General features: G+C 45.6%; 1 protein-coding gene across 9 annotated transcripts in view; it reads left to right on the forward strand.

The window, feature by feature from the left end:
• LOC126324319 (carboxypeptidase E-like) overlaps window positions 1-14,324 on the forward strand; it is a 386,831-nt gene extending 372,507 nt beyond the window's left edge. For all 9 annotated transcript variants that reach the window (XM_049995137.1, XM_049995127.1, XM_049995118.1 and 6 more), the window contains one exon: window positions 13,945-14,324. In XM_049995137.1, the coding sequence (XP_049851094.1) occupies window positions 13,945-14,022 (78 nt within the window). In that variant the 3' untranslated portion in view covers window positions 14,023-14,324. The remainder of the gene's footprint in view (window positions 1-13,944) is intronic.
• Window positions 14,325-15,893: the final 1,569 nt, after the last annotated feature.

The following is a 15,893-nucleotide window of genomic DNA, read 5'->3' on the forward strand; positions in this document are numbered from 1 at the left end:
GCTGTTATTAATCTTGTAAACCGAATGCTGCGTTTTACTTCATTGCTACTGAACTTCGCAAAGTACTTACAAAGTGTCGTACCATTGTGCAGTACAACCTCCTGAAGACGGGAACGAGGAACGGCAGCACAGGGCAGGCCTCGTTCACTGCACGCGCTTGCGTACCGTATAACAGGCCGCACCACACTGCAACAGGAACGTTATTGTCCCAGCAATACTGTACACACGAGTCTCGTCTTTGTTGCTAGTTTCTGACAGTTGGCATTGTTACTAAAATAGCATTGACCACATTTTTCATCTTCTATAACAACCCAATATTTCAAAGCAACAGAAATTTTAAAAATGAACATCGTGCATTTCTAAAAATAGTTTCATTTAAAAAAATTCTTATCTAAAAATAAAAAAAAATGTGCTTCTGCTGTGCGAAACTCGTATGCCGGTTTTTTCCTGTTAGGGAAAAATTTTAAAAATCTATTACAACTGAGACCAAAGAAATACCGAAAAATACCGATTATTCTGCGCTAAAGTATCGCCATCGGTTTTAACCGGTCGGTTTCTCCCGTGCCTACCGCCACGCCGCGCAGTGGCCACAGACGCTCAGCTGTCACGTCACTGACGTCACCGATCGATGTGCTGACGTCAGGGGCGGCATCGATGCGGCGGGCTGCCCCCGGCACTGGCAGGTAGCAGGTGGCGCGAGACCCCGCCTCACTGCTCAGATGCTGTCCGTCTTCAAAACAAAGCGAGACACTCGTCCGACCCGACCTGTCGTACAACACCGCTCGAGTATGTAGGAGCCGTACTGGCCAGGGCGAAGGGGGTGAGAGCAGTGCGGCTGGTGGCAGGTTTGTTCGGCTCGTGGGGGGCAGCTGACAGAGCTCAGCTGGCAGGGGCTTCCACACAGACGCAAACTGTCCCGTCAAAACCTGCTTACTACGTTTCTAGGACCTAGTGCAGGTGACGGCCCTAGGAATACGCTACAATCATTAACGTGGGGATCGCTAAGACAGCGCCCACACGGGCATTTAGGAAGTCCCTGACTGCCCTGCTCCACTCACGGATAGAACGGGCAGCGGTCCTTCCTTACATGTGGTACCGTAGCAGGACGGAGGCGGCCCACACGCCTGCCACACTCGGCAGCCCGCCGAGCGGAGGGTGTCGACGATAGGGAAGGCACTGTGCGACAGCCACACGGGTTGTCTTACACCCCACATCGTCAGCCATTCCTGTCGGACTTTGTTAACGCACCCACTTAGTGTAACCAATTTATGTACATTAGTTTTATTAATCGTGAAATAATTTCGCTTCAGTATTGCGTTCACAGTTAATAACGACTTCAGCATTACATTCTTCATTTGTAGGAACGTGAACAATTTCTTTCCTGATGTAAAGCCCTGCACCCCATTGTGCTATTCCTGCTTTGACTTCTGACAGGTAGACCTTGTATTCTCCCACTTCCTCTTCTTTCTCACCCCTTACCCGAATGTCACTAACAGCGAAAACGTCCAGCCCCACCTTACTTGCAGCCTCTGCCAGCTCTACTTTCTTCCCAGAGTAGCCCCCATTGATATTAATAGCTCCCCATCTCATTACCATTTGTTTGCCAAGTCGTGTCTTAGGAGTCCCTGGTTTGTCAGTTAGAGGTGGGACTCTGTGACCTCCAAAGGTCCGAGGCATTTTGCTCTGATTGTTGCCAGCATCATATTTAAAGTACCAGGGAAGCAGATTGCTAGCCTTACTTGCCCCGAGTCCCATTGGGTGTTACCCCTAACGGCTGAGGGACTAACCGGTGGATTTGGTAGTCTTTGCCCTATGAGCACCAAGGTGACCACGACTCAGAAAATGTCCGATATGCCCAGCCTTATTCCAAAGTAACTGGTATCCCGACTGTCAGGACCACTTACTTGGCCACTCATACGTTGCCCGTGGTTCATGAACTAGGACATGACTACAGGAAACCACACCGTGAACCACACGTATTCTAATTTTTATAATAAAAAAAGAAACAGTGTACAGCACAAACTTTTGAATTTATTAGCAACTAGTTTCAATCCATAGGTGGACGTCTTCAGGCAATACCACAGTTGGCGTGGAACGGAGCATGTGCTACGGATGCCTCCAGGTGCTGTTACTGCTTAAAAAAATGGAAACAAAGTTTGCGCTCTCGACTGTTTCTTATAAAAATTGTAAGAGGAAAAGAGTACTGTTTACCCAAAATGTTCCGAAAAGTATAAGATGTATGCTAATGACAAATTAACAGAATAGTACATACCACTTTTGTTTTTCTCCGACACTGTTTTATTTTCGAAGTGAGGAACAAAGTTCTTACACATCTCCTCCCAAGCATTACGTTTTTCGATTTTATTACAGTAATGCTTGTTTCTCGAATCCCAAATTACAGGACGACGTTCTACTTCAGTAGTCGAAAGTTCCACGCCGAAAGTCATTTTTGTAGCAAAAATAGCGCAATAGCACGCAAGTCAATAGTCACAGTGACGAGGCTAGGCGAGGCGTCAGCTGTGTGCGCCCTGGCCAGCTGCGCAGCCGCGTGTGAAGGGGGAGACCGGCGGGCGAAGAGTGCGAAAGCCAGAGGTCTGCGCGGATAAGGAAAGTGCAGTCCGAGAGGTCCTCATCTGCAGCCGCATGTATTTAGGTTTTGAATGAGTAATGAGTAGTAGTAGACGGTAGTAGTACTTAGAATTGTGGTACGTAATGACACGGTTATTGTGAGGGTGCCACATCTGCGACAACTTAACTACTTTTGACTTCTTAAATCACAGGAAATGCTCTACACCTACACTAAAGCAGACCATTCCAAACAGGAAAGCATTGGCGCTCCGGAGCACACCCAGTAGCGGCTCCGATCTCGTGAGCCTGGAAACGCTATTTAAAAAAATATTGAAATAACAACACCGTGAATTCATTGTCCCAGGAAGGGGAAACTTAATTGACACATCCCTGGGGTCAGATACATCACATGATCACACTGACGGAACCACAGGCACATAGACACAGGCAACAGAGCATGCACAATGTCGGCACTAGTACAGTGTATATCCACCTTTCGCAGCAATGCAGGCTGCTATTCTCCCATGGAGACGATCGTAGAGATGCTGGATGTAGTCCTGTGGAACGGCTTGCCATGCCATTTCCACCTGGCGCCTCAGTTGGACCAGCGTTCGTGCTGGACATGCAGACCGCGTGAGACGACGCTTCATCCAGTCCCAAACATGCTCAATGGGGGACAGATCCGGAGATCTTGCTGGCCAGGGTAGTTGACTTACACCTTCTAGAGCACGTTGGGTGGCACGGGATACATGCGGACGTGCATTGTCCTGTTGGAACAGCAAGTTCCCTTGCCGGTCTAGGAATGGTAGAACGTTGGGTTCGATGACAGTTTGGATGTACCGTGCACTATTCAGTGTCCCCTCGACGATCACCAGAGGTGAACGGCCAGTGTAGGAGATCGCTCCCCACACCATGATGCCGGGTGTTGGCCCTGTGTGCCTCGGTCGTATGCAGTCCTGATTGTGGCGCTCACCTGCACGGCACCAAACACGCATACGACCATCATTGGCACCAAGGCAGAAGCGACTCTCATCGCTGAAGACGACACGTCTGCATTCGTCCCTCCATTCACGCCTGTCGCGACACCACTGGAGGCGGGCTGCACGATGTTGGGACGTGAGCGGAAGACGGCCTAACGGTGTGCGGTACCGTATCCCAGCTTCATGGAGACGGTTGCGAATGGTCCTCGCCGATACCCCAGGAGCAACAGTGTCCCTAATTTGCTGGGAAGTGGCGGTGCGGTCCCCTACGGCACTGCGTAGGATCCCACGGTCCTGGCGTGCATCCGTGCGTCGCTGCGGTCCGGTCCCAGGTCGACGGGCACGTGCACCTTCCGCCGACCACTGGCGACAACATCGATGTACTGTGGAGACCTCACGCCCCACGTGTTGAGCAATTCGGCGGTACGTCCACCCGGCCTCCCGCATGCCCACTATACGCCCTCGCTCAAAGTCCGTCAACTGCACATACGGTTCACGTCCACGCTGTCACGGCATGCTACCAGTGTTAAAGACTGCGATGGAGCTCCGTATGCCACGGCAAACTGGCTGACACTGACGGCGGCGGTGCACAAATGCTGCGCAGCTAGCGCCATTCGATGGCCAACACCGCGGTTCCTGGTGTGTCCGCTGTGCCGTGCGTGTGATCATTGCTTGTACAGCCCTCTCACAGTGTCCGGAGCAAGTATGGTGGGTCTGACACACCGGTGTCAATGTGTTCTTTTTTCCATCTCCAGGAGTGTCGTATTAAATGATGAAAATACGTGTATAGGAACAATTATATTCCGCTGCTCTTGTGCCGAGGCAGCTAAAAGTGACGATGGTTTTAAACTGTAACTAGCACATTGCATCATTTACCGACAGCTTTTTTCCACTCACTGCTTGGATGTGTCAAATTTTGAAGCCATTCATGTCAGCTGATGATTATATTATAGCTTACGCGTTCGGTCCTCGTCATTTCCAGGTGAAAATATTTACAGTATTAGGCCTACACTGCAAAGCGCTAGCGCACCTGTGAAAAAGTTAAACTGCCAGCAATAATTGATATTGTCTGGGAGAAATAACTCGTCTTCCGAAGAGTGACAACAAACTCAATAGTTATAGAAATTAGGAGTCCATTTAGCTTTAGCTATAAATACGATTGAAATCTCGAACCTCACCTTTTGGCTGATTTATCGAATTAAGACCTAGCGATAAGTGAAATGTCTGTTTCATTCTCAACTAAACAAAGTTTTTTACACTTTAAATCAGTCCCAACATTGGTCAAAATTACTAAGACAAAATTTGCAGTAGATTTCGCAGTTAATACTTTCAATGTTAAAAAATAATTTTTCTCAGAGTTTAATGGAGCTACAAACGATTTCAAGATGTATATATAGAAACCACTGTCCCATAACTTCAAATGTTTGGCACTGTTCGCTGTTAAGCAATACCGAGTTACTTTTAATATGTTCAATTTTGTTACGAATTTCAGCCCTTATCTTTGCTAATTGGCTGGTAAACTAGAAGACACTTTATTATTTTGAATGATTTCAATATTTTGTAGGTTTTCAATGTGATCAGAATAATCTTTCACGGGCTATCGCAGTCACAGCTTGTTGGTGGTCGTGAGCCGTAGTTTCAAGTCCCACTTGTAATTAATTACAAGGCCCACCGTGCCACCGCTTCGGCCCGGCTATTTCACTGTTCGCAAAGAGCGACAGTGCTCGGCTGCAAATCTTACTGTAGGGCACGCTAAAATTTTGGGAGGCATTTATGAGATCATCATTACCTAGTTTAATAATATTGACGTGTTAGCTGTTGAATGTTCTTGTGGCGAAGAGTAGAAACTTAAAATTGAGCTCTTTAATATGAAAATTATAACAAAACAAATTGCTTGTTAAATATTTCCTAATGTTACTTAAATGTTCTTGTTGGGAATAGAAAAATACTACAAATATGTTGAGGAAATTCTTTACTACTAATATTACAATAACTCACAGGCTTCAGATTAAAAAAATTGTAACTAATTCAGATAAGCCCAAAAAAATACAGTGAAGTAGGAGAAGCTGTACAAGTACCTTTTTTACTCTGGAAGATTACTATGCAGGAACATGTTGTCATCAATCGTCTGTGGCTTCAAAGACGTGCGTCGGCCCTGCATTATTTGTCCCGCAGTAGAGAAGCTTCTCTCAGATGGCTCGCTGGACGCTGGAGTGCAGTGAACGAAGTATGCGAGTTTGGAAAGACGTCGATAGACGTTTTCACGTCCATGCCACCAAGCTATCAGGTCGATGCATTCCGAAAATTGGACTTTATCATTCGTATATCTGAGAATTTCGTCTGACGCAAAGTCAAGATCTCTCGTCGATTCATCTTCTGAGGAATCTTTAGATTCATTAAAAAGTAACCCAGACTTCTGCTTTTTGCAGGAATTCCAGATGTTGTTTCCTCCTTTTTTTTAACTGTGGACAATTTCTCGCAACATAATTTTTCGCTTCCTTTACAACTTCATTTTTTTGGCACTGCTAAGAAATTTTAGGCTTTTATATTTTGGATTCAAAAACTTTGCAAGTTTATGGGTTACTGTTATGTCCTATTTGATGAATAAAATAAATTTGGCTGTACTCTTTAAATCTATCAGAAATGGGCTGTCGCCATCATTCTTTTCAAGGAAGAAGACAAGTTTTAACTTCCACAACACACATAAATAAAGCGTAGGGGTTCTGGAGGCTTCGAGATCATAAAAAGCTATTTTAAATGCTGTCAGAAAGGTTATTATATCTTCCAACATCCTCTTGTCTATAGAATCAATCAAATTATCTTGATTTTTCTCTGACAAAATTGAGAGAACTTCAAACCATTGTGAATTAATAGACTCAAACATATCCAATATACTGTTCCATTGTGTGTGTATATGTCCTTTCAGTGACTTCTGAAGGCGATTCTGAAGACCAGATCTTTTAAAGAAAATTGTGACAGCTCGACAGGAATTTAGTAGTCGCTGCACGTCACTCTTCTCATCATTCGCGTCTCCTCGAGTCGTGTGCTCCAGCACAGTATTAAGAATGTGTGCTGAGCACCAGAGCGAAGTGCTGCCACAATATTTGGACCTCTATCCGTAACGAACACGATGTTATTCACAGCACTGAATAAATCGAACGACCGTAGTATCTTAATTAGTTCAAGTTTAATGTTTTCTCCTGTTTTTTTAACCTCACTCTCAAAATTTCTGGTGCACAACACTCGATCCTCGAGTTTCACTTCTTCATAATTAACATAATGTGCAGTCACGCCCATATAGTTTATTTTACGGTACGAATCAGTCCATAAATCGACAGTTAGTGCTCCACCTATATCTCTGAATATATTCTTCACAGAGACAGTTTCACGCAGTTCAGACAGTCTCTGGATGTGGTGATTGGATGAGGTAGCAGTTCCTTAGCACTCACTGCACCGTACTTGGCCCCCACATCAATAAGAAACTGTGCCGTCTTGAGAAACCCAGATCCACACGCAACTTCGAATGGTAAAATATCTTTGCTGACAAGATTGATAAGTTTTTCTGTCGCGGCTGTCTTCAAATTTGGCGGAACTTCAGGAACTTTCACGTCTCTCTTGGTATTTAAATAAGTAATTATGCTACTTTGTCCAGCCTCACACGAATGTTTTAGCAAATTTGAAGTTCCACTTTTGCGTCCAGTGTAGGAATATAATATTTTTTTTTTTTTTTTTACGTGCAAAACATGCCACTACATCTTTTATCTTTTCGTTGCCGTCAAATACGTATCCGAATTTTTTTCCAAATTGGCGATTTCAATTTGTTTTCCTTCACTAATGTAAAATCACCTTTTTTCACCTTACACGAAATTGTATCCATCGATATGGTGTTCGTTTGAAGAAAGAACTCTCACTGATATTTGCTACGATGCACGTTGTTGGTCGGTCACTACAAAGCGCTAACCGAAGGCAGCGGAAAATTGCAACGGGCACCTGTCTGGTAGACAGTGGGCAAGTTTGCCACCCAGAGAGCACTTCAGAGGCCACACGAAAGACACGGTCGCGGAAACGGATTAGGCGCAGGTCTCTCGCGTGCAACTACGTCGGTCGTAGCCAGGGGCTGACAACAGACATCCGCTCTACCCTGGCCCTGCAAGTTTCCAAGAATGTCAACAGACTAACATTGCAACATACGTACTGTGCAGATGCCTTACTCATTATCCGCAGATGACACGCGGATTCCGCGCCGGTCGCGATTTCATCCGTCAAGTAACAAATACCGTGGATATCCGCGGATATCCACATCCACGCAGACCTCTAGCGAAAGCCCTTCCAACCGCAAACACTGCAGTAAATACACACAGTCTGTATACACAGAACGTGTGGCCTACAATTGAAAAAAATATATATCACGATGTCGTCTTCATTGGTAAAGATTTGCCGAATTCTGCCCCATTTGGGTCTTCGAGAGAGAACTGCTAGCGGGGGAGATGAACGTGGGCAAGAGACTGAAGAAGTAATGAAAGGGTGGCATTCCACGAGTCGGAGCGTGGAATGACAGAAATTTGAACGTGTCAGGGAATCTAGAAAATATGGGAAGGGAAATGCAAAGGCTCAGTCTAGATATATAGAGTTTGGACAAACCACAAACCTAACGTCTTTCCCAATACGCGATATATATCTCCGATACGGTGACTCTCGGAACACAGAGCAGTTCGGCTCCCTCGGTTTTGGACGCACGGAGCGTACGAACATCAACAATTAGCCAACTTTGAAATTCACTGGACTGAGACGTACAGTATAGCCCTCTCAGATACACAGAGCGGTCGCTGTTCTGGCCGCGACTGACGCTTGCAACTTGTCGAGGGCACTGCCCAGGTGTCGTTCGTAGCCACACACACTGCATCGCAGCCTCCAGGCAGGGCGGACTCCTGCGTTCATGTTCCACCACGCATTTCTCGCGGTGCTGCCGCTGGAGTGAGGGTGAGTGAAGTGAAATGGAAAGATAAGCACGTGTATGAACACAGGATAACATCAACTGCAGCAGAAAATGATGTACCGGGAGTAGAATTCGTTATGAATAGAATGGTAGGTCACAGAGTCAATTAATGTGAACAATATAGTAATAGAGTTGTTCTCATCAGAATCGAGACAATACCAACCGTAATTTAGTTATACATTCCGACGTCACAGGCAGAACATGAAGAGACAGATAGAGGTAAATCTGTACGTAAAGGGAGATGATAATCCAATAATCAGGAGAGTGAATGCCTGAGACGAGAAGAAACTGAAGTTATCTCACGGGGGAGGAATGAGACAGGAGAGAGACCAATAGAGTTCTGGAGTAAACCTCAGTCTGGTAATAGCAAATACGCTGTTCAAAAGTCACAAGAGGAATATACTCTACTTACGAAAAGGCCTGGAGACTCGGGTAGAAATATCATGGCGAGGCAGAGATTCAGAAATCAAATATTCGTTTGTAAGGAGTACCGAATAGCAGAAATAGACTCAAATCACAATTTAGTAATGATGAACTGTGGGTCGAAGTTTAACTGAAACGGCCAGACGTATCGACGTCCAAAGAAGTGGAATACAGTACCGAGGCACTGCGTCTCGAGGTCACTGACTCTGTAGACATTGTGGTAATGAATACCACAGTAGGCAGTTCACCTCAAGAGGAATTAACATCTCTAAAAGGGTAACCACAGAAGTTGGGAAAGCGATTGCATGTACAAGGAAGGCAACTAAGGAGAAAGTTGGTGTAATATGAGAAATACGCTATCGGAAAAATCGCAGCACCAAAAATGATCAATTTACAGCAATAAAATTTCTAGAATGAATTTTTCTAGGTAACATATTTAAGTCATACACATTACATTAATAACCGGTGTAACAGCCAGAATGTCGAATGCAGGCACGCAAATCTGCACACGTTGTGTTGTACAGGTGCCGGATCTCAGAGGGTGAGATGGAGTTCCATTCCTGTTGCGTTCGCTCCCTCAATACAACGACGGTCAGTGCTGTTTGTGATGACGCTGGGGTTGTCCGACGGTGTCCCGTGTCAGCTCGATTGCAGGCAGACCTGGTGAGCGAGCAGGCATGTGTACAGCAGGTCGGGTTAGGACAGTGGCATGTGGGCGGGAGTGGTCCTGTTGGTAAACACCCTCTGGCATGCTGTTCGTGAATGGCAACACAACAACTCGAATCACCAGACTGGCGTGCAAATTTCCAGTCAGTGCGCGTAGGGTTCCCGCGAGGGTGCTTACTGCGGTCATACGAAATTGCTCTGCAAGCGTGGGTCCAGTATGTCCAGCTTGCAGACAGGCCATCGCTGGCACTAGGTTTGGTCAGAATAAGCAACTGGCATCGAGCCTGTCCTCCAATGAGCTCTTGCCCGGCACCACTGAGGCCGCATGTGTGTGTGGAGGATGTGACTGGGATGCGCCCTCGGAGTGACCGGTTTGCAACAGCTCGTTGTGTCGCTGCTGGAGGCGCGGAGCCTGCTGCTGTGCGCGCACCACTGCGCCGATCGCGGCGCTCCTCTTCTGGGAAGGCAGCCACGCACAGTGGCACCGTTCCCTCCGAGTCTTCCTGCCCTATCGCAGAAGGAGCATCGGCCTTCTCGTAGCCCCGTCACACGACCTCGTTCGAAGTCACTGAGGCACCGACGACGGCGTCTTCGTCACCCTAAAGGCGCTCTCGACTAACGCCAAGTCTCAGATGTAAGTTAACGCTCACGATCGCTCCAGTGCGTATTTGAAGCAAACCTCATTTGTTCCCTCGTAGTGGCTCCACTGCCGCCACTCCCGTCTGAACAGTCCTCTCTCAGATGCAGAAACACGCCTACTAACTTTCGTGTATATCACACAACTCCTTCTTCGTACTGAGATTTTCTTCCGCCAGTGTATTTCAATTCACTGGGGAATAAATCGAGCACAAAACTACTTAGAAAAAGACAGGAGCGCAGGAGCATTATACAATTGAGAATAGTCACGTGCTCGGGCGTCTGCGACTAGTTGAAACTTCTCCTTAACACGGATAAAGCTGCGTCGTCCAAACATTTCTCGCTGCGAGTGATCACAGCACTCCGAGCCACGGAAACGTCCAATCTTACCCGAATGCCGGAGTGTGACTTATCGAAATTTTCAGTTAGACTCGGCCGAGAAGCACCGTCCAGCCAGTCCCAAAAAAACGGCGAAATTGTCGAATCAGTCCTCAAATGAAGCCGAAATAATTCTGTAGAAACACAAATATACGGCCTTTTTGCGTCACGGAGAAGCAGGATTGATCGTACCATGCAGAAACACGATGTGGACTGTGTGTTTGGACCACAATGGGGGAGTAGGGCCCTCTAGGGTGTGGGTTTGCGTGAGGCTGGCTTCTGCGTATTCCGTCCAGCTGTGACGCGTCCGACGTTGGACAGACCATCAGGACCCTCAGAGTCCGTTGTGCAGAGCGTAAGCGTCGTACACGCTTACAGCAGTGGCACAAATCTGCTACTGCAGAACGTAGCACTGGTAGCGGTTGTCATCAACACAGTTATCGTGGCGTGTACTTTCAGTTGTTGGGTTAGTGCTGTTATGGAAGCAGTTGATATTAAATTAGGAAGTGACCTTATAAATGGAGACAGAGCGTTTTGCTTAACCCTTTCGTGAGCCGTGGGAAACATGCTTCCCACTACAATGAAGTCGCTCCTAGTCCCGTGGGATTCACAGTTCCCACCTGTGTACGGTGCTACCACCTAGTGTACAGTTTAGGGTACTACTTCCAATAGGAAGTTCCCGCCGTTTTTGCTGCACCTTCGCGCAGAGGCATTGTATAGCTGAGTGTTGCTCTGTAGAGGAGCCTTTCAGTACTGTTTGCGTTACATTTTGTGATTTTTTCCTCAAAGCTATAATATAAGGTAAATACTTTTGATTTACCCAAATTTATGAAGGATAACGTAAAATTGGAACGAGGAGAGTTCCAGTTTGAAACAAAAGGAGCCATATCTGCAGTAAAATGGATGGATAACCGTCCAGTCACGTTCCTCTCCTCAATTCATGACCCATGAGAGACAGCCACAGTGAAAAGGAAAAACAAGGACGGTACTAGTACAGAGATTTCAAGTTGTGGCAGAATACAAGAAAATAATGGGTGGCGTCGATAAGTCTGATCAATTACGAGAAAGGTATGCTATTGGCAGACGTTCTGTAAAATGGTGGCCAAGAATATTTTATTTCCTGGTGGACGTTGATGCAGTGAACAGTTTTATCCTGCGGAAAATAAGTAAAAGAGAAAGTGGACAGCACGACCAGCTCACATACAGGATCCATCTAGCCAGACAATTGATCGGGGTAAAGTACCTGAAGATTTTCGTCATGTGGCTGTAGGGGAGCATCAACCCATTTTAGGAGAAACCTACTGGACGGGCCGTCATTGTAGTACCAAAGCTGCGGAAAAGAGCACTCGCTGTGTTTGTACATATTGTCAAGTACCACTTTGCATAGAAGCATGTTTCAGGAAATTTCATGGCAAGTAGTTGTGAACAATCATTGTAACAAGAGAAGTAAATTTATCAAATAAATATGACATATATTGAAAAATCTGTTTTTGTCATTTAACTCCAAGGAAGAGCAGTGGGAAGAATACTTCTCACCTTGTTGTGTGACCTCACTTTCACAGTTGGAGCAAATTTAATATTTTGTATGATAAATGTACCTATCTGTTAACTACTATGTTAAAAAAAACCGAAAGGGTGAAGGGATTTTCGCGTGTCGAAAAATGCCCATCAGATAGACTTGTGGCAACAACCTGAGACAGCGAAAAAGTGATTCGACTTTTGCCCAGCGTCCTTCACTTTAAAAGCACGGGACTTTCTTCACTTCCTGCACATAGTATCTACGGCGACACTACTGGAAATTTAATCAGCTAGGACAGTATCCTCGCTCGGTATTAATGTATAAATAAATATCACTTTTTTGCTTAAGTTTCACAAGTGTCTTCAGGTCTATGTTAGTGAGAAAACTAAGGGAGGAAAATCAGATTTGTTCTTTCTTCATTTCTGTATTACGTTGTTACCGTTATTTTATTTGTAACTGTGGCAGTCAGTCGTTCCTTGGCGCTTTGTGAAGACTCGAATGTTTTGCATCAAAAAGGTTGTGTGCTTTTGTAACGTGAGAGGGTGAGCTCGTCGGCAGTGTGGACATGGCAGAGATGGGAGCACTCGTACGACACTAGGGAGGCGCAGGCAGAAATGGGGAACGGCTTTGTCGAAGGAAGCATCGTTCGGCTTGAAAATTCTAGGAAACCACAGGAAACCTAAGTGTGGACAGTGGTTAGGGATTTGGCCATTGGCTGTTGCACGTGCGACCGCGTTCGTCGGCTGGGAACTGCTGTTCTCCCTCTGTCGTTCATTCCACTGGCCCGGGCCTGCTGCAGGCCGTATTGCGACTCTGCTGATAAGTAAAACCAACTACACGGCTGTTACAGTTGAAATGACAAAATTAATAAGGTTAAAATACAATGCAACATTACTTCTTTTGTCTTGCAGCCTGACACCTTAAGGAACGAACCACGGGACGGGTCGAAATAGGGATCAGCACACAGTCTCAGGTCAAAACTGCCACGTAGAACGAGGGCCTCAGATCCGTTGCGATTCAGACTCTTCTAAAAGAACAAAACACAATCGTACAAATTTCCAAATGAAAACCCAGGTCCAGAATAGATAAATATTAGTTGTACTCGAGAATCGACAGAAAGACACACGTCACCTTCGCAGAGCGCCACGGGTCGATCCGTGGTCTACTGTGGACAAAATCCACGGTGAGCTGTGAACCGCATCCACGGTCTGCTGTGGGTCAAATCCGCAGTCTGTTCAGTCTGTTGTGGGCCGTGTCCGACGTCTTCTATGGCCCAGATGCGCGGTCTTCTGCGGCGTGCTGTGGGTCAGATGGACGCCGATTGGGATGTGGTGCGTCGGGAATGCGTTTCTGTCGGGATGTCGTTATAAAAAGACGGTGGCGCGGTGCAGGAGAGCCACTACGTGGGGTGCGGCTAAGTGGACGCGTGGACAGCGCACCCCGGAGTGCGGCCGCCGCAGAACACAGCTCTCAAAACCCCACTGCGGCACCGCCAATCCGGCGCAACGGCCTTTTCGGCCATCGTCAATTTGAAGGTGCTTTGTCATTGCACGTACTAAGAACAGCCTCGGTGTTGTGACGGGGATCACGCTGCCGCCCTGTGCAGCTGCTTTCTCAGTCACTGCCTCTCTTTCAGGCCACGGGTGTGTATGGTGTCCTTAGCTTAGTTAGGTTTAAGTAGTTGTAAGTTCCAGGGGACTGGTGGCCTCAGCACAGTGGTCAGAGCCACTTGAACCACTGGTGCCCGGCTTCTGTACTGGCCGCATCCCTTGTTGCAGGTGCCGGCAGACCTGGACCTCCCGGATGAGCTGCTGCCGTGGCCCTCTGCTCGCCAGAGGGGGCCCGCCGCCCGCTGAGCCAGCCCAGCCACGCCCTGCCACGCCCTGCCCTCCCCTCACACGTCCCTCTCGGCGACGCCTTCTCTGCAATACAGATGTGTAGCAACTGTGCAAACTTTGATCGCACAACACCACTTTCCTCGTACTTAATCTTATTTACTTCACCATTTGTAATGCCACTAATTCACACTTCCTACAGACTAAAGTCATCACAAATTGCATGTACTGAGTTGTATTTTCCAACTAGAAAAACGTATTGTGAGCCACACAGATTGTTAACGTTCTTAAATTATTCGAAATAAAATATTGTCTCCGAAGCACTCTCGAGATATTATTGAAAAATATAGATGCTTAAGTTCCACAAGTAACTTACGTCCTACGAACACAAACGACATACGACGTTACTATATGGAATTGCTTGGTTGTGCGTTATTGACTGGTACTGATTTGTTGTGTCGTTTGTTACTTTATTTCCAATGGATTGTGCTACGCATCCCAGGTGGTACAACTGTACTGAATTTACAATAATGGCGGCACATGACCTGAAGAAATTGGCGGCTCCCGCTTGTGGAGCCGTCATCGTATACACATCTGAGTAAGTTAAGAGACGAGGGTGCCAAATGTTTCGTTTTACTCTTTTATGTTGAGGAAAGTAAATTGAAAAATGTGTAAATTACTCCAACAGTCGATTTGAACGGAAAGAGGAATTTCTGACAAGGTAACACTTTTGTAAATAATTTCAATACACTCCTCTCAATACATAACAAAAGCAGTGAAAAGAGGATCAGTTGTGTGATTATTAATTAAGATGAAAAAGTGATCACAAGTTTTACACAGTTGTTTGGCGAGAAGGAACGTCGATAAAAGTAATCAAAGCAAGAGTTGTAATGTTGCACTACTTGTCAGAATTTTCTGGTATTTCAGTCACAGGTGATGGAGGAGGAAGAGGAATTGACGCCTGAATGAAATATACCTGGAGAATGATGAAAACAAGTAGGTGTTCACCGATTGTCAGTATTGGCAAAAAGTCCATTTCTTCAGTCTTATTATTGTTTGATACATGAAAACGTTCTGTTACCAACATTTCGTTGTTGTACAAATACCGTACTCGTGTCCATATACGGTCAATAAGATCACAACATAAATACATAAGCCAATACATCACGAGGTAGAAAGTTCTCTACACTTGCGACTAAAGACCGAAAAGCAAAGTCCACACTAACAATAGCAATAATAAGCCGCGCTTAAGCTCTCACACTTTTTTTCTAATTGTATTCTTTGTTTCAAGTGAAACAAACCATGCTAATTACTTATGTAGATTGTAGATACACATTACTTAAAATACAAACAAAGTTGAAGGTTTATTTTTTGCCTGTAAGCCCTTTACACTATTATCTTTAAAGCGGGCTATTCAAAGCTGGTGCTGTCATAAATTGTGGTACAACAAAATTGTAAGTACGATTATCAAAAATTTTGGAAATGAGTTGACCGTTTTTCATCAAAAAAGCATTTTATTTTCAAAGTTAAGTCACAAGAGTTGTGTACTTTTTAGTTAAGCAACTTTTAAACACAGTATACAAAATTTCAGCTCTCTATTTTCAATAGTTATTAGCCAAACTGTACCACAACATGAAATAATTGAATTTTCGGAAAATTCAAGCTAAAGTTAAAACTTGCTTCCACGGCACTAATGATCCCAGGTCCATATTCATCTTGTTTCGCTTCTCTTTTTCACACCTCTTCTCATTCTTGTTTCTTTGGTGGCTTCCAACACCGATTTTTCTCCTTCAAAGAGTCTCCTTTGTTCGATGGCTATTAGAGCTGTATGCATATTTAGTCCACCACGCACTCACATCAGTTCTGTAAAATTAAGCTTTGACACTCCACAG

This window comes from Schistocerca gregaria, chromosome 1, assembly GCF_023897955.1.
Source record: "Schistocerca gregaria isolate iqSchGreg1 chromosome 1, iqSchGreg1.2, whole genome shotgun sequence".
Classification (NCBI taxonomy): domain Eukaryota; kingdom Metazoa; phylum Arthropoda; class Insecta; order Orthoptera; family Acrididae; genus Schistocerca; species Schistocerca gregaria.